The 26,702-nt window shown below is 41.2% G+C and overlaps 1 protein-coding gene and 1 non-coding gene across 4 annotated transcripts in view; both read right to left on the bottom strand.

The window, feature by feature from the left end:
* The window catches only part of dtwd2 (DTW motif tRNA-uridine aminocarboxypropyltransferase 2), a 121,509-nt gene that overhangs the window by 16,685 nt on the left and 78,122 nt on the right, over positions 1-26,702 (bottom strand). For 2 of the 3 annotated variants that reach the window (XM_080188968.1, XM_080188969.1), the window contains one exon: positions 14,028-14,220. The exons of the other annotated variant lie outside the window; for it this stretch is intronic. In XM_080188968.1, coding sequence (XP_080045094.1) covers positions 14,028-14,220 — 193 coding nt within the window. The remainder of the gene's footprint in view (positions 1-14,027; positions 14,221-26,702) is intronic. 3 annotated transcript variants of the gene reach the window in all.
* On the bottom strand, positions 14,552-14,743 carry LOC145343575 (U2 spliceosomal RNA). Its single transcript, XR_013886734.1, has one exon. It is a non-coding gene; the product is annotated as a U2 spliceosomal RNA (small nuclear RNA).

Raw genomic sequence — 26,702 nt, 5'->3', positions numbered from 1 at the left:
CATTACAAAATTATTTTAAAGTCAATCCTCTTTCTTAGGGGGCAGTATTTTCAGCCCACAATTGGGCTGCGGTTGGGAATACAGCCAGGAGGCACATATAATAAGGCCTGCTGCCATGACAATTTCCCGGCTCCATCCCATCTTTGGGTCATTTTGTGGATACTAAATTGAGGGACGGTGCAGTAAGGCTACTAATGTGCATGCAGCAGGAGCCAACATGGCTCACGAAGAGACGATAGGGTCCAATTAAAGAACATAAGAAATAGGAGCAGGAGTAGGCCATCTAGCCCTTCGAGCCTGCCCCGCCATTCAATAAGATCATGGCTGATCTGTCGCTGCTCAGTTCCACTTTCCCGCCCTCTCCCCATAACCCTTAATCCCCTCGCTTATCAAAAACCCATCAACCCGCGTCTTAAAAATATTTAGCGAGGCAGCCTCCACCACTTCAACGGGCAGAGAATTCCAGAGATTCACCACCCTTTGAGTGAAGAAGTTCCTCCTCAACTCCGTTCTAAACCGCACCCCCCTTTATCTTGAGGCTGTGCCCCCTAGTCCTACTGTCCTTTCTGAGCAGGAAGAGTCTCTCCACCTCTATCCTATCCATCCCATTCATCATCTTATATGTCTCAATGAGATCTCCCCTCATTCTTCTAAACTCTAACGAGTACAAGCCCAGTTTATTCAGCCTCTCCTCATAGCTCAACCCCCTCAACTCCGGCATCAGCCTAGTAAACCTCCTCTGCACTCCCTCCAAGGCCAAAATATCCTTGCGCAAGTGCAGCGACCAAAACTGCACACAGTACTCTAGCTGCAGCCTCACCAATGCCCTATACAGCTGCAGCAAGACCTCCCTACTTTTATATTCAATCCCCCTCGCTATGAAGGCCAGCATCCCATTCGCCTTCCTGACCACCTGCTGCACCTGCAGGCTGGGTTTTTGTGACTCATGCACAAGGACCCCGAGGTCCCTCTGCACCGTCGCCTGCTGCAGTTTTTCGCCACGTAAGTAATAGTCCTTCCTACCATTATTCCTACCAAAGTGGACCACCTCGCACTTGCCAACATTAAATTCCATTTGCCAGTTCCTGGCCCATTCGCCCAGCCTATCTAGATCCTTCTACAGACTCTCCACACCCTCCGTGCAATTTGCCGTTCCACCAATCTTGGTGTCATCAGCAAATTTCGACACCATACACTTGGTTCCCTCCTCCAGATCATCTATATAAATGGTAAATAGCTGAGGCCCCAGCACCGACCCCCGGGGCACTCCACTAGTCACCAAACGCCAATCCGAATAGCACCCATTAACCCCCACTCTCTGCCTCCTATTTGACAACCAATCCTCTATCCACGCTAACATCCTACCCCCAACTCCATGCCCCCTTACCTTCTGCAATAACCTCTTGTGAGGTACCTTGTCAAACGCCTTCTGAAAATCAAGAAAGACCACATCCACCGGCTTTCCTCTATCCACCGCCCTAGACACATCCTCATAGAACTCCTATAAATTTGTCAGACACGACTTCCCCTTAACGAAACCGTGCTGCGTCTGCTCTATCAAGCAATTCCCCTCAAGATGCCTCGCTATTTCCTCCTAGATGACGGATTCTAACATTTTACCTACAACAGACGTTAAACTAACCGGCCTATAATTCCCTGCCTTTTGCCTGCCACCCTTCTTAAACAACGGCGTAACATTAGCCGTTCTCCAATCTTCCGGCACTTCCCCGGAATCCAGCGACGTTTGGAAAATAACCACCAAGGCATCCACTATCACCTCTGCCATTTCTTTCAGAACCCTCGGATGCATTCCATCAGGTCCTGGGGACTTGTCCACAATCAGTCCCTCCAGTCTGTCAAGCACCGCCTCTCTAGTAACAGTAATATCATTGAGGCTGACTGGCTACAGGCCCTCACAGCCAGTTTAGGTATCTTGAGGCAACTTTGCAGGAGGAGGCCAAGGCAGGGTAGCAGCGCTTCAAGTGGGCCTAAACGTGTTCCCAATCCTAGGTGCTGCAGAAACCACAGGGTTGTACTTCACCCCACAGCAAGATCCATTTTAAAATTTAAAATTTAAATTTAATAAAGTTAGAGAGAAAGTGCCTCCATTTTTAAAATGTCCTATCCCTTAATTATACTGTTCATCCTGCTGCTCCTTTCCAGCCAGAAGACCTTTGATTGGTCCTCCAGCTTCAACTGCCTGCCCAGCGCGCCATCCCCACTGGCAAAGTGATGTCACACAAAAATCAGGGCCAGCGAGTGTCTCTCCTCTGGAGGACAGACTGAGGACCTGCAAACAGTTCCAACTTCAGTTTCTTGCTCCACCAGAAGGAAAACATAAGAACATAAGAACATAAGAAATAGGAGCAGGAGTATTTCTTATGTTCTTATGTTCTTATGTTTTCCTTCTGGTGGAGCAAGAAACTGAAGTTGGAACTGTCCCTACCAACATAGTCATAAGGGCACAATAGGAGGCCATAGAGCAATCCAGTCAGACTTATTTCCTTGCTCTATCCTTGTCACTTTGCAGTTTTTTTCCCATCAAGTACCTATCCAATTTTCTTTGAAATTGCTGATCATTTCCTTTTCAAACACCCTTATATGCCACGAATTCCATGGAAGGAATGCTCATGACACGTTCAAACAGGTTGATAATCAGCATCCTAGTTCATCAAACATTTCCACACTATTCTCCAAAGGGAAAAACGTGTGTGAGTATACAAAACAAATAAACAACATAAATTAACAGCCCTAAATGGTTCCTGCAAGATTTATTCATATAAACATGTAGATTCAGCACTGCTACACAGTGGAGAGTTCATGGTGAGATGGTAATTTGTTTTGATTTTTGTGAGGCTAGTGGAGCAATGGTGCAAATTATTGAGAAATTTTTCATGAGCCAAATCTCATGGGGTGGGATTTTCTGGTCACACTTGCCCTGAAACCAGAAAATCCCACCTGAGGTCAATAGACCTTTCCATGGTCCGCCCTCACCCGTTCCATTTTTCATGGTGGGCAGAACAGGAAAATTCACCCCATGGAATATCTACACTGTCTCAAATTCAATAACCATGAACTCAACATTTACTTTGCCGCAATGTCTGTGCCATTATCACCATCCCCTTCAAACAGAACAATTGGATGTCTAAAATTGTTGTGTAATGGGTAGAAAAGCTGGAATATGGTGAGTGCATTATTAAGGTTATCTTCATTTTAACTGCCACTTTGGATTTGCATAAATTCAATGTGCATTCCTGATTAGATTTAACAAACTAAGTGGGTTCCAGCAATGCCTGGACTTATGCTGTGAAACAACATGACACATTAAACTAAATTTAAAAGCTTTGCCCTACATATAGACCACAGCAATTGTTTCAGCTTCATAGCCACATCAGCACAAACCAAAAAGTATAAATCCAATGTATGACATGCTTGACCGAGAGATTAGCCTGCTGATAGAAGAGAAAGCTCAAAGCAGTCACAATAGGGGGTAAACTGAGAAATTATATGAGATATCCATAGGCTATCTAGCAGGTTGTGAGGCCATGCCACTAAATTAAATCTCACAATTCCACCCATACTTGTAGCTTCTGAAGCATTGAAGATAAGGGGAGGTATTTTCAGCATATATACACACTTCGATTTATTAGCACGATAACTATTGTTAAACATTTTAGCATTTCATACAAATCAAAAGAGGAACAATAAACTCAAATTAGACCTCTAACAACCAGCTAATGAATTACATACTTGCTCATAACATCTCACTTTCAATGTTTAAACTTATTTACTTGATTCTTATGGATAAAAAAAACTGCTGACTTGGAGGCCAATTTATAAAAGTGGGCCAACAAGTGATTGAATGGATCAAGAAGAACATTAGCACATATAAGTATTAATTTGTTTCAAGTAATCACTCTTTCTCCAAGACCACGACCCCTTCCAGACACCAAATAGCAGATCTATTTTGTTATTTTAAATGAGAAGTAACGTTTTCGTATCTACAGATATTTGAAGAATAAAGATAAACGTGACCAATGCAAATGACTCACCATTTACAGCACAATGTCACTATGTGACTTTTATTTCTTTATCTACCAAGTAGAATTGTTAAGGAAGCAAAGGACCAGCAATGCTTAACATTTCATATTTCTTCTGTCAAAAAAAAGGCCCTGAACATAAAACGGAGCTTTTACTAAAGTATTTTGACAACCAGGTCAATGTTGAGGGAATACATTTGCTTCAGATCGCACAGCAGCATAGATTCTTCAGACAGCCTTAAAGTTACTCATATTCTGAAACCGCATACATTTAAAAAAAATGACAGAAATCTTATGAATCTTTTATGTAGCAGAATTCCTTAAATAATTAATCAGAAGAGTAAAAGCGAAGCTAGAATATTTAGCCGAAGACTGGAATATTGGGTCAAGGAGGAGAGGAGAAAGAAATGAATTGCCTATTTTTTCTGAATTATTTAACTTTCAATAGATGTGAACATCACATTCTTCTACAATAATTTTTGGATCGATGTGGCACTGACAGAAGCAGCAAGAAAGGAAACAAATATTAACTGTAAAACATTTAGAAAAATGTTTCACAATACATTCAGCTGAAGTTTAACTATCAAACACTGAAATATTTGAAGTCACAAGGTTGATTTTGAAATGCATTTATGTTTGCTAATTCCACAAAGGTTAATACATAAAGGAATTGTGCTTTTATTCACAGCCTACATTTGATGCTTAGTTATTCATGGATGTTAGAAATTTTTAAATTGGAGCCCTATGGTGCTTCCAAAAATGACTACACTGTAAATAAGTTTCTGATTTGCACCTCTGGGAAAAGGGCTAGAGATTAATCCAGCTTGATACCCGATCTTCAAAGAAAAGCTGGAATTCCCAATGAAAGTACACAGATCTAGCCGCTTACCAGAATCAGGAGGCTTTACTTAAACTAATATATCAAAGAAAGGAGAAACTAAGTACAAGTGAGCAATGATTTCAGCTCTGTCCTATCAACATGCTCATTCATACAACTAAGAAAATACAAATTAAAATTGAAATGACAGTGTGCTGTAGTAAGTGGTTTCAATTCAATATGGTCTACATTTAATATGTCAGAACTTTTATTCTGTTATTACTAAAAGACATAGCACTGTAACATCTGAAGCTGCTATTGCTACAACAAATAATTGTCCTGTTTTTTCTTAATCCCCAACTGTGTCAATTAAAGACCAGTGTGATGATTTTCATGCCAAGCTCAGTGGCTTGGCATCAAGTATCCTTAGGATTTAATCCTGGAAGTGCTAAGTGAGAATCCTGCTTGCAAGCTTACGAAAATGTTAAGAATGTGATTCATAGATTGAAAGATGAATGCTTCAGAACGTAAATTCGTTAAAAAATAAAGTTTTTTTTATTTTTAGGAGCAAGATAGATTAAAGCAGATCACATCTAACACCAAAACTGAACAAGTTTCACTTCAGATGCAAGATACTTCAGAGAATTATTTATTTTATTTTGAACATCATATATAGAGACCATCAGTTTCCAGGCCTATATCACATCCTAAAGGATTTTGCGTGGGCACTGCTGCTACTTTTCCAGTCCTTTTGAGATACCTGCTGTAGGTTGCCCAAGTTCCCGAAGGAGGCAGATGTGCAGAGATCAGTGCTGCCCAGTAAACTATGATCTAAGTCTCAGGTTTGAGATCCTCAAATACCTTTTATCTAGTCAGTTGAAAGCTGAGCTGACATACTGGAGGCAATGATGTATTTAATTGCCTGTGTCTTCCTTCATCAAGTGGTGGTAGCCAAGATCCTCCAACTCAAGTGGCAAGAAAGTTGGTCCCACAGCAGCAACTTTTACCAAGCCACGTTTCTCAGCATCAAGGCACTAATCACTCAAACCAGCACGGCTGGGCAGGGCACATCATTCTTATGGCTGATACCAGACTCCTAAAGGAAAATGCCCTTTTCAAAGCTCATGTGCAGCTGTAGACCCCCAGGAGTGGAAATTAACATTTTAGGGATGCCCTCAAAGCATGCCTGAAGAGTCAAACTGAGAAGGAATTTATGTGAAGATGCACAGCTGTGATGAGGGGTTATCAAGTAGAAAGTTATTTTCCTATTAAGAAGAGCTTAAAGAATTTAAAGGGGTTCTTTTTTTTAGAAAGGCCAGACTCAGTTCACAATTCCTAACTCCACATTCTGGTATGTACAGACTTGTGTCATTTACAGTAATAGGAGAATCACTAATTAATGATCTGGATGTGAATATAGAAGGTATGATAAGTAAATTCACAGATGCCACAAAAATTGGTGGTGTGGTAAATAGCAAAGCCTTAGATTACAGGATGATATAGGTCGGTTAGATGGGCAGACCAGTGGCAAATGGAATTTAACCCTGAAAAGTGAGAGATAATGTACTTTGGGAGGGCTAAAAAGGCAAGGGAACATCCAATGAATGGTTAGATCTGAGGAAGTGCAGAGGATCAGAGGGTCCTTGGTGTGCCTGTCCATAGGACAGGCGTGACTTGGTGTGACTTCCCCGGGAATTATAGACCGGTGAGTCTTACTTCTGTTGTGGGCAAAGTTTTAGAAAAAATTATTAGGGATAGGATTTATAGTTATTTAGAGAGTAATGAATTGATTGGAGATAGTCAGCACGGTTTTGTGAAGGGTAGGTCGTGCCTTACTAACTTTATTGAGTTTTTTGAGAAAGTGACCAAAGAGGTGGATGGGGGTAAGGCAGTTGACGTGGTATATATGGACTTTAGTAAGGCGTTTGATAAGGTTCACCATGGAAGGCTTCTGCAGAAAATGCAGATGTATGGGATTGAGGGTGATTTAGTTAATTGGATCAGGAATTGGCTAGCAGATAGGAGACAGAGGGTGGTGGTTGATGGTAAGTATTCGTCATGGAGTTCGGTTACAAGTAGTGTGCCTCAGGGATCTGTTTTGGGGCCACTGCTGTTTGTAATTTTTATAAATGATCTGGATGAGGGTATAGTTGGGTGGATCAGTAAATTTGCTGATGACACCAAAGTCGGAGGAGTGGTAGATAGTGAAGAGGGGTGTCATAGTTTACAGAGAGACTTGGACAAGTTACAGAGCTGGGCCGAGAGGTGGCAGATGGAGTTTAATGCAGAAAAGTGTGAGGTAATTCACTTTGGCAGGAATAACAGATGTGTAGAGTATAGGGCTAACGGTAGGACTCTGAATAGTGTTGATGAACAGAGGGATCTAGGTGTATGTGTACATAGATCCCTGAAAGTTGGGAATCAAGTAGATAAGGTTGTTAAGAAGGCATACGGTGTCTTGGCGTTTATTGGTAGGGGGATTGAATTTAGGAGCCGCAACGTCATGTTGCAACTGTACAAAACTCTGGTGCATCTGCACTTGGAGTATTGTGTGCAGTTCTGGTCCCCACATTATAGGAAGGATGTGGAGGCATTGGAGAGGGTGCAGAGGAGGTTTACCAGGATGTTGCCTGGTATGGAGGGAAGGTCCTATGAGGAGAGACTGAGGGATTTGAGGTTGTTTTCGTTAGAAGGCAGCTAAGAGGGGACCTTATTGAAACATACAGATGATTAGAGGTTTAGATAGGGTGGACAGTGATAGCCGTTTTCCTCGGATGGAGAAAGCTAGCACGAGGGGGCATAGCATTAAATTAAGGGGTGGTAGTTATAGGACGGATGTCAGAGGTAGGTTCTTTACCCAGAGGGTGGTGAGGGATTGGAATGCCCTGCCTGCTGCAGTTGTAGATGCGCTAGTTTGGGGGCGTTTAAGAGATCCGTGGATAGGTTTATGGATGGAAAGGGATCAGTTTAGGTTAGAGGGTCATTGCTTTTTTAATTGGTCGGTGCAACATCGTGGGCCGTAGGGCCTGTTCTGCGCTGTAATGTTCTATGTTCTATAGAACTCTGAAGACAGCAGGTCAGATAGACAAAGCAGTCAAGAAGGCATTTGGGATACTTGCCTTTATTAACTAAGGCAGTTATTTAATATTGCAGGCCACTTCCGTTGTCCATTTTCATCAGGCTGGGAGTTGTGGTCACACTATTTAAAGTGACGTTGTGTTCACTACTTAAATGCCTGCTCCAAAATAGTTTTCCCTTAGGTTTCTATTTTGTCAGGGTGGGTGGGTTCCTGAAAGCTGTAGAAACCATGTCAGACAAGTCAGTTTATGAACCCTTAGGAGAAGTCTGATGTGGAGCCAGGAACATATGTCAGAAAGGTTTAAAGGCTCTTACCAATGTCAAATGGCATAATTAAATGCTGTTTGAAAGGTTGAATATGTATTAATGCAGTGAATTATCACAGGTCTTTGTCTTTAAAAGGTAAGAGACCATTACATTGACTGGCACTGAGTAGGGGTTCAGATGCACTAAATACTGTATCCAGTGGATAGATTCTGCATTCAGTTGTATAAAGAATCAGATATTAATACTATAGGGAAAACTGTGGGTTGCTTTTCACACTGATTTAATGTCCTGACGTCTGCTGAGCCTTTGAAGGAACCTTCCAGTAAATACTGAGCCAATGCACCGTATAATAATACTGACAAATCTTTGAATTGCTCATTTAAAAATAAAAAAAGCCATTTAAAGTCCCCTTGGAAAAAACTGCCCACCTTACAATCTCATAGAACCGTCAATCAAATACAGCCTTTCACACACCCACTGAAAAAAAACTGTAAGCCACTTAACATTTTTAATCTTGTATAAATAAATTACGATATTGAAAAATGACTTAACAGAAGCTGAATCCTAAAACAAGCTCATAATACTGTCAATCAAACAAAGGTAGCAATCCCCCTATTTCCACAGGGTTTAATCAATCAAGGGCGGCATGGTGGTACAGTGGTTAGCACTGCTGCCTCGCAGTGCCAGGGATCCGGGTTCGATTCTTGGCTTGGGTCACTGTCTGTGTGGAGTTTGCACATTCTCCCCGTGTCTGCGTGGGTTTCCTCTGGATGCTCCGGTTTCTTCCCACAGTCCAAAGATGTGCGAGTTAGATGGATTGATCATGCTAAATTGCCCCTTAGTGTTAGAGGGATTAGCTAGGTTAAATGCATAGCGTTATGGCCTGGATAGGGCCTGGGTGGGATGCAAATTCGATGGACCAAATGGCCTTCTTTTGCACTGTAGAATTCTATGATTAGAGAATCTTGGAGCTCAGCCAGGCATTAATCATGAGATTCCATCTCACAGCTATATCAACAAAGCAGGCTGAACAAATAAAGGCAAAATACAGTGGATGCTAAAATCTGAAACAAAAACAGAAAATGCTGGAAAATTTCAGCAAGTGTGACAGCATCTGTGGACAGAGAACAGAGCCAATGCTGAGTCAGCATTTTCTGTTTTTGTTTCAGGCTGAACAGATGGTCTTGCTATTTTTCTCATAATTTCTGGAGCATTTCAAAAACTTGCTGGTATTATCATGTGTCTCTTTGGTTCTATACCTCGTGGAAACTGGAAGATTGGGCATGGTGGATGCATAACGGGTATGTAAAAAGCATAGAGCATTTAAGTGGTACGGTGGGGTGGAGGGATCATGAAAGGGGTATGCTGGGTGGAAGGGGGATGGAAAGTGTATAAAAGTGCATGGAGTATGTTCAGTGGCGGATGGGCATAGGGATCTAACAACTATGACTGGAACTGGGCTAATGTCCCAGACAGTGGAAGAGGGCCTTATAATTTGCTCATCTTTATTCACCAACCTCTATGGCTGTTTTGGGACTTCTTCACGAGATGCAAGCCCTGACTTAGCCCACTTCCACCTCATCTGGTTGAAAATATCTTTTGAATGGATTGACTTTCTAACACAGCATCTGGAAATGACCCAACTTTTAGTTCCTATTGCTGAGAGGAAAATTTGGCCCAATGTTTCAGGTCAAATGTTTCTTCATGTTTCTATCTCCACAGCTTCTGTTTGACCTGATGTACACATTTTCTGGGTTCATTTTCATACTGAAATTGGTTTCAGGTAGTTATAGCTTTTAGACCTAATTAATGTCCCTCATTGCCAAACAGTCGTAGCAAAACACCAATTTTATGCACATGATTCAGTGGCCTTGATTTTACCAACACAGTCGCACTGAAATCAGGGCAGGGGAGGCTCGCAGATGGCATTGCCTGTTGGCCTCGGGCACGCTCTTATGAGCCTCAGGCAGCCATGCCAGTAAAATCAGGGGCAGTAAGTTTGATTATGGAGTAAAGCTAACAATGACAGTTACAGAGCTGTCACCTGCATTACAGAAGCCATGTATTACGGCAAAGCTCCTGAGGTCATATACTAAATATTTATGATGGTATAAAGTGGGCCAATGCTTTAGAATCCACTTTGGCTGAAGTGAATAGTTCAGTTCATCATGTGATGTTAAACAAGATGCTTCTCATTAAATTGATGAAGTGATAAAGCAATACAACCTGACAGCCTTATGTAAAAACCAAGCACAAGGTATTATCGGTATTGCCCCTCTCTCTTCAGGTTTTTACGCATGGGTTAGCATAAAAAATATATTTCACTGTTATTTTCTCAAATGCAGAAATGCTCCTCTGAAGTTACTCTAGATGGATCTACCACCATCATTACCTCCACCACTGAAGATAGGTCGAGGTAACTTTTTTTGGCCTGTTTATTAGTATCTCAAATAATGGATGGATTTCAATGAAACTTGGGATACAGAGAAAATGGCCGAAGGAAGATTTATTATTTTGTGGCAGTGATTAGAATTTGTAACTTTTCAAGCAATCTATTAACATTGGGAGTTAGGACAAATTGACTTTCTTTTTAAAATGCTGTGAATTGTTTTATTTAGAACACTGTGGATTATTTTGGAAGGTTGCGGAGTGTCTCAGGTATTGTGGTGCAATTTTTCACAGCTGTCAAAATGTGAGCAGAATTTTCAGAACAGGTTGTTAGATGTGAATTGGTCTGAAACCATTGGGAGGCGGAAACTTTGAAAAACAAAGATGCATTTTCTTACTTTTGTATTTACAGAGAGCATCAACCAGATAGAGAAAAGCTTCAAGGAAGGGTTGTGTAACTTTAAAACATTGAGTTGCCAGCCGGGTAGAGGTATGTGTTCCACTGAGTGGACTCTTCTCTTATTTTATCTATTTTTCTCTGCTGAACAATTCAGAACATAATGTCCATATATTTTCCTTCATAACATTTCAACCTATTCAATAATATCTGTGGGAAGTTTCTGTACAGTGCAATTTTATGCTTAATTACAGCAAAAGAAATGATTTTGAAACTGTGCCAAAGCAGTAGATGGCTTTTGTTTGCACTGGATATAGCTATTTAGCCATAAACATATAAAATTAAATGTTTTTCAAATATAATTTACAAAAAAACTCCTAAAATCCTGTTACTCTTTTTTTTCTAGTTAAAAGATATTAGAATATCTGGAGGCTGCAGTCAATTGAGCCAACTGGAAACAACTTACTGCCAATATGCTTCATGCAACGTTTCAGAAAGATGCACTACAGGCGGCAAAAAAAAATTAGTTGACGCTCACAGAAGTGTTCAGTACTGTTTCCCTGCTGAGACATTCATTTTATATTGAACTGGTGTTCTAAAGAAAGGCCAAAGTATGATTAGTTGTTATATTTTAGTACAATATAGGTTAAATACTTTTTGCATTCGTTTGCTGTGGCTTCTACTCCTAAACTTAAAATATACAAGCATTGGAAATATATTTGTCATTTATTTATGCTCTAAAAAGAATGCTGGCAGTAATACATATCAAATGCAGTCTAGCTACTGTCAGTCATCACTACTGTTGTTGAGTTGTACATCATGGTGGGGATCTTTAACAATCTCAATGAATGCAACTGAATAAGATAAATGATTATGATCTCATTCTTAATACAATTGGCCTGTTCTTAATTTGTGGGATTGAAAAACTGATCAGATATCATGCTAACCTCAATGAAACACAGTTGCTCACTCAAGTCAAGAAATCATCAGTTTATCTTTCTCAGCTGCTTTTTCTTAATACACTATCTACTCCAAACCTTTGTTTGGTGTTTTGCTTCTCCTGCAACCTGTGAAGCATCTTTGGATGGTTTAGGAGAGTAACGACTGAATGTAATCTGCAGCATGGGTCTTGACAGAAGATCCAGAAGTCAGAGTCATCACCAGACAGAAAAAAGTGCTGCAAGTTGACCATGATCATGGATGGAAGCGCAGGGGCCCATCCAATGCTATTGTGGGGGTGCAGGCCATAAGATGCCAATCTGATGATCCGTGATCCCTGTGTGACACTCGCTGAATTCCACACTCAGCACAAATTTGCAAACAATTACATGAAAAAATGTCTAAACTGGCTTCTCAGTGAATTTGATTGCCTGCCTTTTGTATTGTAGAGACAACATTGCCTTTGTGGTTTCCTGCCACTGGTAGAATGCAGAATTGACGAACATGCTGTGGGGGAGAGAACCTCAAGAAAGAAACTAGGAATAAAACTTAAAATCTCGAAATGTAGGGAGATGTGGGAGTGACACAGCACATGGTGGATCAGGACACTAACATCGCACCACAGGCCAACTGGGCATCATGTTTCCTCCACATTCTGTAAGACCCTGATCAGAACTGTGCTTGCCATTCATGCAGCACCTTGTTCAGATCCCTTCTGTCCAGTTCACATTGTCAAGGCTTATCCCAAATCAAAATTATTAACAACACCCTCTTCGTCAGTCCCCTGTCATCTTACTCAATGGAACAGCCACTTCACCTGTACAAACAATTCCAGTCCATCTCAAAAATGAATTTTCCTCCTGTCCCTCCATGATTGTGTTCAAAGTTCCCTCTTCTTTCTGAGTGGCATTGTGTTCTTCAGTGACAGGTTTGGGGCAGTTTCAATGAATATACTGACAATACTAAGCTCTACCCCTCAACTCACTGGCAAACTGCCTATCTGACTATAAGTTGTAGATGAGCCAGAACAATCACTAACCAAACATTAAGGAAACCAAACCATAATTTTCTGTTGATGTGAAAATCTCTCCTCTGCTTACTGACTCACGCTAGGATTATATGCGAGCTCAGCAAGCCCTCTGACACAGAGTTGAGCTTCAAACTCCACATCATAAAGACTGCTTCTTTTCACCTTTGTTACTTTGCCCACCTCGACCATCAATTTGTTCCTACTACTCATTACTTACTTTGCTAGCCATCATTAGTCTTGATTTCTTCGATGGACTCTTTGCTATTCTCAAGAATTCTCCCTTCTGTAAGTGAAGTCCTAGTCATGGGAACCATCACTGTCCACATCCCGTTTCACACCAAGTACTACTTTCTCATCGCCGCAGATGCACGCCATTTGTTCCTCAACACAGTGAATTTAAAATTCTTCTCCTTAACTACAAAATCCTCTAAGGTTTCATTTCAATCCTCATTAATGAACAGCATGCTTTTTTGTCCCAAAAAAGTACTTTACCTTTGGCCATATTGCATTTCATCTGTCAATATTCTGCCTGCATACATATTTTCTCTAATTCATCCTAGGTAACACTTCATAGTGTGATGTCACTTATGAATTTGACTAGTTTGCATTGAGATTTTGAGCAATGCTTAAAATTTATTGCTGAAAAAGAGTAGGAATTGTGCTGTTTATTCCTTTCCCAAGAATAAAGGGGTTCCTCCAGTTTCCTCCCATACTCCAAAGATGTGGGGGTTAAGTTGATTGGCCATGCTAAGTTGTCCCTTAGTGTCAGGGAGATTAGTAGGGTAAGTACACAAGGTTACGGGTATAGGGCCTGGGTGGGATTGTTGTCGGTGCAGGCTTGATGGGCCAAATGGCTTTCTTCTACACTAGGGATTCTATGATTCTATTCAATAGACATCAATATCAATGTCCCACTACTCACACAGACAAAGCCAGTTATTTCAGCAAAGATCTAGTATCACATCACTACCATGATCTCTTTGGTTCATTATTGAATGAAGCAGATGTACATTTTATGTTTAAAAGTTACTGAACCGATTTCTTGCTGCAATATTGTGATCTAATACTTACTTGTTTAGGGAAGCGGAAAAGAGAATTTCCATAAAACATCCCCTTGGCCTGGCTCCATGTCCCATCTATGATAATGATATTGTATGGGGACAGCGCTGGGTCAAGTTCAAGTTCCTCTAGGTTATTTGCTTCAGGTCCAGGATACAAGACGAATGTGCTAAGGCTGTGACAAACAGCCGCAAGCTCAGGATGCCTTTAAAATAAAAGAAGCAAGTTTCAGTCATCAATTTACATTTTCCTTGTCTTTTGAAAGAAATGGTTGACACACACTACATATGCTAGATACTAGCAGATCAATTATGAAATTGTTTGCAGTAAGTTGGTTGAAGGCTGATTTTACACTTAGCCCTCTCATCAGATGACAACCTTTGTGGCGTGTTGGAGAGCAGCAGCCATAATTTTTTTTAAACTTTATTCCAATCCAATCAAGTCAAATTAAACCCAATTCAGAATCCCAACAAGTTGGGACATTCCCGATCCAAGCTGAAAGACAGGGCTCTCACCACCTGTCTTGGGCTTGATCTACATGATCCAAGCTGATTGGAGTAGGTGTAGCTCCTCCTCCAATGCTTGATCTTAATTGCATTTTAGCCAAAAGGCTGAGATGCCACTTTAAAAAATTGCTTCAAATGAACCTGAAATGTAACCTAATGACTTCAACCAAGTGCAGCATGTCGATACCACACTTGATCTTAGCCAAAAGGCTGAGAAGCCATAAAATACTTGATCTGCAAACCAACCAACTGAAGGACTCATCACCTCCTTGTAGCCAGGCTCCATCAATTGGGTGTGTCTGGCCCACATTTAACAACCACTGGTCTACAGGGAATCTTGATAGCGTTCAAGTTTTAAGCTGCTCATCCATTTATGTGTGCCATAGATAAACGTAGCAACAGTATGGTGGCGGAGTTGAAAATATTATCTGCTACCCTGACTGCAGGCACAGACCAGGTCATGTTAGGAAGCTAGAGTGCTCATGGCAGTTAGTCCAAGTAGGGAACTGACTAAATAGGTAACCTTTCCTTTTTTGTCATGCCTATGAATTGTAGTGTATAGAAAGCTCTCAATCAGGAAAGCATGTAACACACAAATTATAACTGCAGATAGTAGTCAGTAGAATGTTCATATCTTAATTATCCTTCTACAATAGGCCCAAGGTGGAACCATTTAATCATGATTCCCTTTTAGAAATGACAAAATCAAACTGACTGGAGCAAATATCAGAGCTTTCATCAATCTATTACCAAGTTCCTCAAGAATGTTAACAAGCAGTTAAGTAGAGACAAAGGAGTTGTCCACTCCCACACATCCGCCCTCACTTTTAAAGTATCAGTGCATCCCAGAAGTTATGGGACACTGTCACATGATCCAGAAGCCAAGTTTTCAAATTGTGCCCACTCTATAGTCACCCCAATGGACAACTGAAAATCGAGACCTGTTTCTTCTTTCTGGAATTAGGCAGTCACTATTGCAACCTGAGGCATGTTATTTGCACAATATTGGTGTTAACAAAAGATGCATTAAGCACTTCAGATAATTTTTTTCATTTTTGATAAAAACATAAGAATATAAAAATTAGGAACAGGAGTAGGTCATCTGGCCCCTCGAGCCTGCTCCACTTCCAATAAGATCATGACTGACCTTTTCGTGGACTCAGCTCCACTTATCTACCTGCTCACCATAACCCTTAATTCCTTTACTGTTCAAAAATGTATCTATCCTCACCTTAAAAACATTCAATGAGGCAGCCTTAACTGCTTCACTGGGAAGGGAATTTCACAGATTCAGAACCCTTTGTGTGAAGAAGTTCCTCCTCAACTCTGTCCTCAATCTCCTCCCCTTTATTTGAGGCCATGCCCCCTAGTCCTAGTTTCACCTGCCAGTGGAAACAACAACTCTGTTTCTACCTTACCTATTTCCTTCATAATCTTATATGTTTCTATCAGATCTCCTCTCACTCTGCTGAATTCCAATGAATATAGTCACAGTCTACTCAATCTCTCCTCATATGCCAATCCTCTCAACTCTGGAATCAAATGAGTAAATCTCCTCTGCACCCTCTCCAGTGCCAGTATATCCTTTCTCAAGTAAGGAGACCAAACTGTACACAGTACTATAGGTGTGGCCTCACCAGCACCTTTTACAGCTGCAACATAACCTCGCTGTTTTTAAACTCCATCCCTCTCGCAATGAAGGACAAAATTCTATTTGCCTTCTTAATTACCTGCTACACTTGCAAACCAACTTTTTCTGATTCATGCACAAGAACACCCAGGTCCCTCTGCAAAGCAACGTGCTGCAATTTTATACCATTTATATAGCAGTCCATTTTGCTATTATTCCTACCAAAATGGATGACCTCACATTTACCAACAATGTACTCCATGTGCCAGACCCTTGCCCACTCACTCAGACTATCTGTATCCCTTTGCAGACTTTCAGTGTCCTCTGCACACATTGCTCTGCCACTCATCTTAGTGTCATCTGTGAATTTTGACACACTACACTTGGTCCCCAACTCCAAATCATCTACGTAAATGGTAAACAATTGTGGCCCTGAATCACATCACTAGTCACTGATCACCAACCAGAAAAACACTATTAACCACCATTCTTTGCTTTCTGTTAGTTAACCAATCCATTATCCACACTAAATACATTACCCATGTACTGTGCATCTTTATCTTATATTTGTTGTGGCACCATGTCAAGCACCTTCTAGAAATCCAGATACACCACATCCAGGATTCTCTATTGTCCACTGTGCATGTAATGTTCTTAAAGAATTCCACCAAATCAGTCAAAAATGACCTGCCCTTCATGAACCCACACTGTGACTTCCCAATGGGACACTTGATATCTAGGTGTCTCACTATTTCTTCCTTGGCATTTTCCCTACTACAGAAGTTAAGTAAACTGGCCTGTAGTTATCCGCTTTTTGTTTACCTCCTTTTTTAAACAGTGGCATCACGTTTGCTGTTTCCCAATCTGTGAAAACCACCCCAGTGATTGGCGAATTTTGGTAAATTACCAGCAGTGCATTTGCTATTTCTCCCGCCATCTCCTTCAGTATCGTGGGATGCATTCCATCAGGGACAGGAGACTTGTCTGCCTTTAGCCCTATTAGCTTGCCCAACATTACCTCTTTCGTAATGATAGTTTCTAGGTCCTTACCTTCCATAGACTTCTTGTCATCAGTCATAAGTATGTTATTTGTGTCTTCAACTAAGACGACCAACAGAAAATACCTGTTCAATGCCTCGGACATTTCCTCATATTCAGTTATTACATCCCTCATCCCCTAAAGGAAAAATGTTTATTTCAGCTACTCTTTTTCATTTTATATATTTGTAGAAACTTTTGCCATCTGTTTTTATATTCTGAGCTAGTTTACTTTCATAATCCATCTTATTTTGCTTCATAGCTTTTTTTCATGGCTTTCTGTTGACCTTTGAAGATTTTCCAATACTCACGTTTCCCACTAATCTTTGCCGCTTTGTATGCGTTTTCTTTCCATTTGATATCCTCCTCTATTTCCATAGATATCCATGGCTGGTTATCTTTTTTTTACAGTTCTTCCTCACCACTGGTATATACTGATAAGCGAGTTAGCACTTATACAAAAAATCTATTATCAGGTATATCCAGCACATGACATCAACCAATGTCAATTTTAACAGACCAGACAAAGAAATACAAAATCAGGACTCCACCTGGTACAGTGAACAAATCCAGCAAGACTTTAAGGCTGAGCTTCATGAAAAATGAATTATAAACGTGTAGCATGTGGTGAAGATTTGTAAAATACACACTGATACTGACTATCAGGCCCTTTTGTTAGTTCATAACTAAAATTTACTCATGGTGTTCAATTGAGGAATAGTTTAGAAATGTTATCCAAAGCTACTTTATTACAATCTCCCTTTATGCTCTTACTGAGCTCTTTTTGTCAGATTTTTCATCTATAAATAAAAATATATTGCAGGAAAAGAATACAGGGCTGATCAAATGTTGAAAATCAAAAATTAATATTTCTTCACATAGTCAATACAATTTCTATTTTATCTTGATATTCCTGAGACATAAAGTGTAGTTTTATAGCACACCATCAGTGATGATGTTGGAATTTAGGGCAGTTCTTGGATCTGGATGGGTCCCATGCATTTTTGTCATCTCAGGATTCCCAACCCTTCTGGGCAGGGTGTGCTGGTGTTTATCACTTGACATAGGGTCTATACATCACTTCATTGAGGGACAGCATATAGAAAAGAGAAGAGTAGGCCAAGGGCACGTTTAGAAGTGATATGTGGAGGCAGAAACTAAGCTGTTTCTGGATGAATGAAAAATAGGAAAGGGTTGTCTGACAAAGGACAGACAATATTAAACGTACAGAGAACAAGTGAACAAGGAATTAAGAGGAACAGAGTGATCAGACAAGAGTAGATTGGCATCTATTATAAAAGGGAATCCTTTTATCAGCATATTAACAGTAAAAAGTTTATCACAGTGGTTGGATTGTTTAGGGATCAAAATGGAATTGCATCAGCGGAGGCAGAAGGAACGGTTGAAGTACTAATTGAAGACTTTGCATTTCCGCTTATCAAAAAGAAGAGATTGCTAAGATAATGGATACAATAAAAATAGATAACAAGGAGATCCTAAGCAGCTTTTTAAGTAGGAAAGGAGTTCCAGAATTTTGATTCAGCAACAGTGAACAAAACGTGATTATTCCAAATCAGAATGGTATGTGGTTTGCAGGGAAACTTACAGATGGTGATTTTCTCATGCATTTGCTGCCTTTGTCCTTCCACAAGGCAGAAGTCAAGGGGTTGGGAGGTGCCATTAAAGTAGATTCGGTGAGTTGTTGCAGTGCATCATGTATACATACTGCCCTGTGTGTTGGTGTGGAGGAAACAAACAGAGCATATAAAGACACAAATTCAATTTACAAAATAATGTTTGGAATTTTTAATTCTTGATTACCTGTAAAGATTCACACTCCAACCATTATTTTGTAAATTGAGTCTGTATCTTTATATGCCCTGTTTGCGAACAGAACTCCCACATACCTGACGAAGGAGCAGCACTCCGAAAGCTAGTGGATTTTGCTATTAAATAAACCTGTTGGATTTTAACCTGGTGTTATGAGACATCTTACTGGGAGGGAGGGAGGCAGGTCAGATGGCTCTCTGGTTGGGGGGTGGGGGGAGGCAAGGTGGGGGATCAGCTGCCACTCTGCATGTGATTGGTGGAGAGGAAGTGGGGGCTCTGCTGCCACTCTGCTTGCAATCGATGGGGAGAAGGTGGGCAGGGGGCTGCAATTGGTCTGAGTAGCGGAAGGGGGGGGGCAGGGTATAAGGAGGACAGTTATGTTGTAGGGGTGGGACAATGTCCATGGGGGCTAGCGGGAGGCAATATCTGGCCCGGTAGCATTGGGCCCTTTGTTTCAATATACTGCCTTGGAGTACATGCAACTGGTTTCATCTCTTGTACTTTAAATCAGATATTTCAAAAGCAACCAGTAGTTGCAAATGTACAAAGATCAAATAACAAGACATTGGTCAAATCTGCTTCGGAAGGATGCAAATAACTTTACCCAAAAACAATGTAAAAGCTGTTAACGTTTACTAGCTTTATTGACAAGAATGAAATTTAATAAACTTTACAGTTTAAGGAAATTTGGCATGTCAGCAATGACTCTCACCAGCTTTTACAGATGCACCATAGAAAGCATTCTTCCTGGTTGTATCACAGATTGGTATGACTTCTGCTCTGCCCAAGACTGAAAGGAACTACAAAAAGTTGTGAATGTAGCCCAATCCATCACACAAACCAGCCTCCCATCCATTGACTCTGTCTACACTTCTTGCTGCCTTGGCAAAGCAGCCAGCTTAATTAAGGAGCCCACGCACTGTAGACTTTTTCTCCTCCACTTTCTTTCTTTGGGAAGACACAAAAGCCTGAGGTCACGTACCAACTGACTCAAAAACAGCTTCTTCCCTGCTGAATGGACTTATCTTGTATTAACTTGATCTTTCTCTACATTCTGCACTCTCTTGTTTCCTTCCCTATGAACAGTATATTTGTCTGTATAGCATGCAAGAAACAATACTTTTCACTGTATGTTAATACATGTGAAAAGAATAAATCAAATCAAAGTTTAACAATTTTCTTATGAGACAATATACTGACAATATCAATCAGCAAAATAAGCAGTGGTACGGTCTGAAGCCAGAACAAGTAGCGGAAGCTTTACTACGGTGTTAATTTCATGCCAATATATGCACATTGTCTTATGTGGCAGTTGCACTTTATATTAAATATATGTGCTTGCACTTGCTTGCTATGGCAACAGACCCAATCGAAACTACAAACAATTTAAGTAATGCTGTAGAGAGATTTGCTCAAGTTTGCTGGTACTGTAATTATACCTATACCGATCACAAAAAAAACTTGAAATTTCAAGATTGTTATTTCTGGGGAATGATGTGGGTCAAGTAGATCAAAGGTCAGATTTTCAAAGGCTCATTTTCAAAATGAGTACAGAAATGCAGTGGTCTGTAAATTTCTGCTGCCAGCTTGTGTGCCTGTTTGCTGGAATTTTATTGTGTTCACGCCATCTCTGAATACGCTGGATGGGCGGAGTGACGGCTACCTGTTTAGGCAGCCTAAAGGGCCAAGTATGACTACTCTTAGTGCTCTCCATTCCTGCTGAGGCTGAAATCTGGTCACAGGCTGCAGGCTGGTTGAATTAGGGACCTTGAGGTGAAGGATCCTCTTGGAGAGAGTGATCATTGTATGGTGGAGTTTCTGTTGCAGATGGAGGAGGAGAAAGTGGGTTCCCGGACACGCGTCCTTTGTTTGAATAGAGGGGAGTATGGTAGGATGAGAGAAGAATTGGCGAATGTGGACTGGGGGAGCGCGTTGGAAGGTAGGTCTGCTGAGGAGCAGTGGAGGATCTTTAAGGAGATCTTTCTTGGTGCTCAGCAGAAATTTATTCCGATGGTTAAAAAGGACAGTAGGAAGAGAGGTAATAAGCCGTGGATAACGAAGGAGGTGAAGGAAAGTGTTAAATTAAAAGCGGAGGAATTTAGAGTAGCTAAGAGCAGTGGGCGAGAAGAGGATTGGGAAAGGTTTAAATGTCAACAAAGATTGACAAAAAAGTTGATAAAGGAGGGTAGAAGAAGCTATGAAGCTGGGCTAGCGCTTAATATAAAAAAGGATAGCAAGAGTTTTTATAAATATATAAAAAGGAAGAGGCTGGCTAGGGTGAACGTTGGTCCCTTAGCGGATGAGAAAGGGGACCTAGTGGTAGGGGATGGGGATATGGCTAAGGTCTTGAATAACTTTTTTGTTTCTGTCTTCACGGAGGAGGACGTGAATAATTTGCCGGGTGTTAGCGATGGAAAGGTGGTAGGACTGGGGGGTCTTAATGACATTACTGTTACTAGAGAGGTGGTGCGCGACAGACTGGAGGGGCTGATTGTGGACAAGTCCCCAGGACCGGATGGAATGCATCCGAGGGTTCTGAAAGAAATGGCGGAGGTGATAGTGGATGCCTTGGTGGTTATTTTCCAGACGTCGCTGGATTCCGGGGAAGTGCCGGAGGATTGGAAAACGGCTAATGTTACGCCGTTGTTTAAGAAGGGTGCCAGGCAAAAGGCGGGGAATTACAGGCCGGTTAGTTTAACGTCTGTGGTAGGTAAAATGTTAGAATCCGTCATTAAGGAGGAAATTGCGAGGCATCTTGAAGGGAATTGCTTGATAGGGCAGACGCAACACGGTTTCATTAAAGGGAAGTCGTGTCTGACAAATTTACTGGAGTTCTATGAGGATGTGTCTAGGGCGGTGGATAGAGGAGAGCCGGTGGATGTGGTCTTTCTGGATTTTCAGAAGGCGTTTGATAAGGTACCTCACAAGAGGTTACTGCAGAAGGTCAGAGGACATGGAGTTGGGGGTAGGGTGTTAGCGTGGATAGAGGATTGGTTGTCAAATAGGAGGCAGAGAGTGGGGGTCAATGGGTGCTATTCGGATTGGCGGTTGGTGACTAGTGGGGTGCCCCAGGGGTCGGTGCTGGGGCCTCAGCTATTTACCATTTATATAGATGATCTGGAGGAGGGAACCGAGTGTAGGGTGTCGAAATTTGCTGATGACACCAAGATTGGGGGAAAGGCAAATTGTGCGGAGGGTGTGGAGAGTCTGCAGAAGGATCTAGATAGGCTGGGCGAATGGGCCAGGAAATGGCAAATGGAATTTAATGTTGGCAAGTGTGAGGTGGTCCACTTTGGTAGGAAGAATGGTAGGAAGGACTATTACTTACGGGGCGAAAAACTGCAGCAGGCGACGGTGCAGAGGGACCTCGGGGTCCTTGTGCATGAGTCGCAAAAACCCAGCCTGCAGGTGCAGCAGGTGGTCAGGAAGGCGAATGGGATGCTGGCCTTCATAGCGAGGGGGATTGAATATAAAAGTAGGGAGGTCTTGCTGCAGCTGTATAGGGCATTGGTGAGGCCGCAGCTGGAGTACTGTGTGCAGTTTTGGGCGCCGCACCTGCGCAAGGATATTTTGGCCTTGGAGGGAGTGCAGAGGAGGTTTACTAGGCTGATACCGGAGTTGAGGGGATTGAGCTATGAGGAGAGGCTGAATAAACTAGGCTTGTACTCGTTAGAGTTTAGAAGAATGAGGGGAGATCTCATTGAGACGTATAAGATGATGAATGGGATGGATAGGATAGAGGTGGAAAGACTCTTCCCGCTCAAAAAAGACAGTAGGACTAGGGGGCACAGCCTCAAGATAAAGGGGGGGCGGTTCAGAACGGAGTTGAGGAGGAACTTCTTCACTCAAAGGGTGGTGAATCTCTGGAATTCTCTGCCCGTTGAAGTGGTGGAGGCTGCCTCGCTAAATATTTTTAAGAAGCGGGTTGATGGGTTTTTGATAAGAGAGGGGATTAAGGGTTATGGGGAGAGGGCGGGAAAGTGGAACTGAGCCACGACAGATCAGCCATGATCTTATTGAATGGCGGGGCAGGCTCGAAGGGCCAGATGGCCTACTCCTGCTCCTATTTCTTATGTTCTTATGTTCTTATGTTCCAGCATGAAAACATGTGGCCTGAACTCCTGCAAGCTAACCTCCTCCTCCCACAGCCTTGAAAGCTTTGCTATGGAAGGATTCCCCTTCCATGATGGTTGCCTGGCTGCTACAGCCTCCATGTAATTTTAAGTTCTTGAAAAGGCTTCAGAGGCCACCTCCATCTTGAGGCACCCTCTCTTTTGCCTAACTGCATATACAGCTCCTGTTGCTGATCTGCCAATCTGTCAGTGCTAGGGCGTCTTCTACTGGCTCTCTCGTATTGGAAGCTCACCCACCATCCTTAATTGGAAGGGGCTGTGGCCAGGCAGCCACTTAATGCCATTCCTGACACAATTCTGGATCAAGAACCTGGAACAGAAATCCAGTGACGAGTAAGGAAACATATAGGAGACGATGATCACATTATCACTATGAAAAGCACAAGGAGGAATCCAGAGTAAAAATTATTTATTAGGGACAGACAATTTCAAAGCAGTAAGAATAGATCTGGCCCATTGGAAATTGGAAAGAAGTATACCAGCCAAAACTGTAACTGAACAATCAGTTGCCTTTAAATACGAAATGGTTGAGGTACATCGCCACGAGTGGTAAAGGAAGGACAAATAAATATGTACCTCCCTGGATGATAAAATGGATAGAGAGTAACAGGTCACAGAAAAAGGGTGAACTTGATAGATGTCGGATTGATAATGTAAGGGAGAACCAAGTTTAATATAGAACATTCAGAGTGGAAGTGAAGACAGAAACCAAGAGAGAGCGTGAGAAGAGTCTGGCAGCTAACATAAAAGTAACCCAAAAGTCTTCTCTAAGGATATAAATAGTAAAAGGGTAGAACAGGAGCCAATTATGGATCAAAAAAGGATTTACGCATGGAGGAGAGGGAATGGATGAGGTAATTAATATAAATATCCTCAACGAAAATTGAGAGGAGATTTGATAGAGGTGTTCAAAATCACAAGTGGTCTGGACAAGTCGATAAGGAGAAACTGCTCCCACTGGCAGTAGGGAAGAGAAACAGAGGCCTTTGATTTAACGTGAATGTTAAAGGAATCAAAGACGACATGAGGAAAAATCTTTTCATACAATACGCAGTTAGGATCTGGAATGGACTGCCTGACTGTGGTGGAGACACTCAGCCAGTTTTCAAAAGTGAATTGGATGGTTATCTGAAAAAGAAAAAATGCAGGGCTACAAGGAATGGGAAAGAATGGGACTAACATGAGTTGCTTTTCCAAAGCCATGGTACAAATGCTTCCTTCTGTGCTATAATCATTTGGCAACTCTCTATCTGATTAGTTAACTTTTACCTTAATTGTTTCTTTTCAAATGTCTTAAACAGATACAGTATGAACTGTTTTCCACCTGTTAAGTGGCAGCAGTCATGTCAGAAGGTAGGTTTAAAATCAGGACTTGACTGCCACTCCAGTAACTAACTGAAGAAGTGGTGCACTGTTGGAGGTGCTGTCTTTCAAATGAGATGTTAAGCTGTATTCCCTCCTCAGATGGGCATTAAGATCACAGGGAAAAATTCAAAGAGTAGCAATAATTTCTACCAAGGCCTTGGTTAACATTCTCAGATTGTTAACGTTCTAACATACGTGAGGAGAATTTTTTTCTCTCAAAGGGTAGTGAATCTATGGAATTCTGTTCCCCAGAAAGGAGTAGAGGCTGGGTGATTGAATTTATTCAAGACAAAGTAGATTTAGACAGATTTTTGATAGATCAGTGAATCAGCGGTGGGGGAGGAAGTGGAGTTGAGGCTATAACTAGATCAGCCGTCTAGATCTTATTAAATGAAAAAGCAAGCATGAAAAATTGTTCAGCTTACTACCGCTCCTAAATCCTATGCCCTTTAAAATCTGTCTGAGATCACATATTTGGTTTATTTTAGCATCTTTCTGCACTGTAGGATTCTATGATTCATCACATCCAAGATGTGTTTGTGTCAATGCAGCAAACTTCTTCAGTACTGCACAAAAACATCAGCCTTGCTTTTGTGCTCAGATCTTGGGGTGGACCCGGAATCCATGACCTTTTGCCTGAGGAGAGAGAACTACCCTGTGTGAAGGCACAGCCCTCATAATATTGACTTGATTGTATTATAAACTGATCTGTTGCGGGAAAGTGGATTTCAGGTGACCCTGATGCTGGTCCCAGTCATTGTCCAAACTTGCTCTTTCCAATAAAGGTTGCTTGATAGTAATAAAGAAAGGAAATCACAGTTTAATTTTCCCCTGACTGGAGATGTTTTTCTTTCTGTCCTAACTCTGCATAAACAAAGGATCCAATGTAGAAACGTTTTGGTTTATGTGATGTAGTGTCACACAACACCTTTGTTCTACGTGCATCTGAAGGGGGCTGGCTTCTTCTAGAGGTCGGTGCTTTCCTCGATGTCTATACCTGTTCATTTTCAACCTCCATTTGTTTCCATGATTCTCAAGACACTTTAGGTACAACCACTTTAGCAAGTTTAGTTTTTCAGTAAAAGATGAGTTACAAAACAATGAAATGTTGCATTATTTCATCATTTGTTTTATAATTCATTGACTAGAGTCTGCAAAAAATATAAAAATGCAGTGCATCGTAACGTAGGATTTTTTTAAGCATACTTGCCATGTTTTCTGAAGTTGATGCTAACGTGTTTAAACACTATACAGAATATTATTTATTGAAAAAATGGCATCAATTTGACAATAATATTTTTTGCTGGGGATTAGTGGCACAGCTGGTACAATTTGGACAAATAAATAATTTTCCTAGTCTGTGGGGAATGCACCTATATGGGATTTTTGTCTCTCATTCAAGAAGAAATCCTGCCTTAGACAGCTGCCAACCAGTCGGAATGCTCCCTGTAAAATTGTGGACAAGTCAGGGTAGGCGGGAAGACTAGCTGGGGAATTTTACAGGCCCACCCATTGGCCCCAGGCTGTAAAATGCTATCCATTATATTGAGATACTTGGTAGATTCAGGAAGAAGTGATTTGTGCTGTTTTATATCAGCAGTAATGATAAGTTTCTGTTGTTTAGTTGATGTTAATGATAGGTGGGCTGCACCTTAAAGAAACAAATGAAATCAGAAATCACAAAAACCTTTTGGCAATTTAATTTTTCAGTCAATTATTTTCAAGGTTATAAGCTGAGGAAGTACTATGAACTGTGCTAAACAAGTGGTTTATATTGTTACTGACTGCTGTGATATAACCTTCATAAACATTATGCTGCCTATAAAACAGCAATAATGAACTAAGCGTTCTGTTTTCTTTAAAAGTATACAAAAAAACAATTATTTACAGTTGTTTTTCTTGAATTCAAATAACTTGGACATTTTGTTGAGTTACCAAGGAAAGGGATGAAGCAACTGCCAATCTAGAAAAGCTTCTAACCAGAATAATTAGCTTTGAATTGACCTTAAGACCTATTTCGATCACTTTCTCGGATTTGAGCAATGAATGTAAAAGAACAAACCATGTTAGCACCTAATCATTGAATTTCTACTCAAGGCCATAATCAATCCCGTGGGTAATCAGCTAGTATAGAAAAGCAAATGAAACCTTCATTTCAAAGATCTAATTTTAGGAACTAGTAGCT

Source organism: Carcharhinus amblyrhynchos, chromosome 5 (assembly GCF_965287045.1).
Source record: "Carcharhinus amblyrhynchos chromosome 5, sCarAmb.v2.hapA, whole genome shotgun sequence".
Taxonomy (NCBI): Eukaryota; Metazoa; Chordata; class Chondrichthyes; order Carcharhiniformes; family Carcharhinidae; genus Carcharhinus; species Carcharhinus amblyrhynchos.
This window is presented reverse-complemented; position numbering and strand designations above follow the sequence as displayed.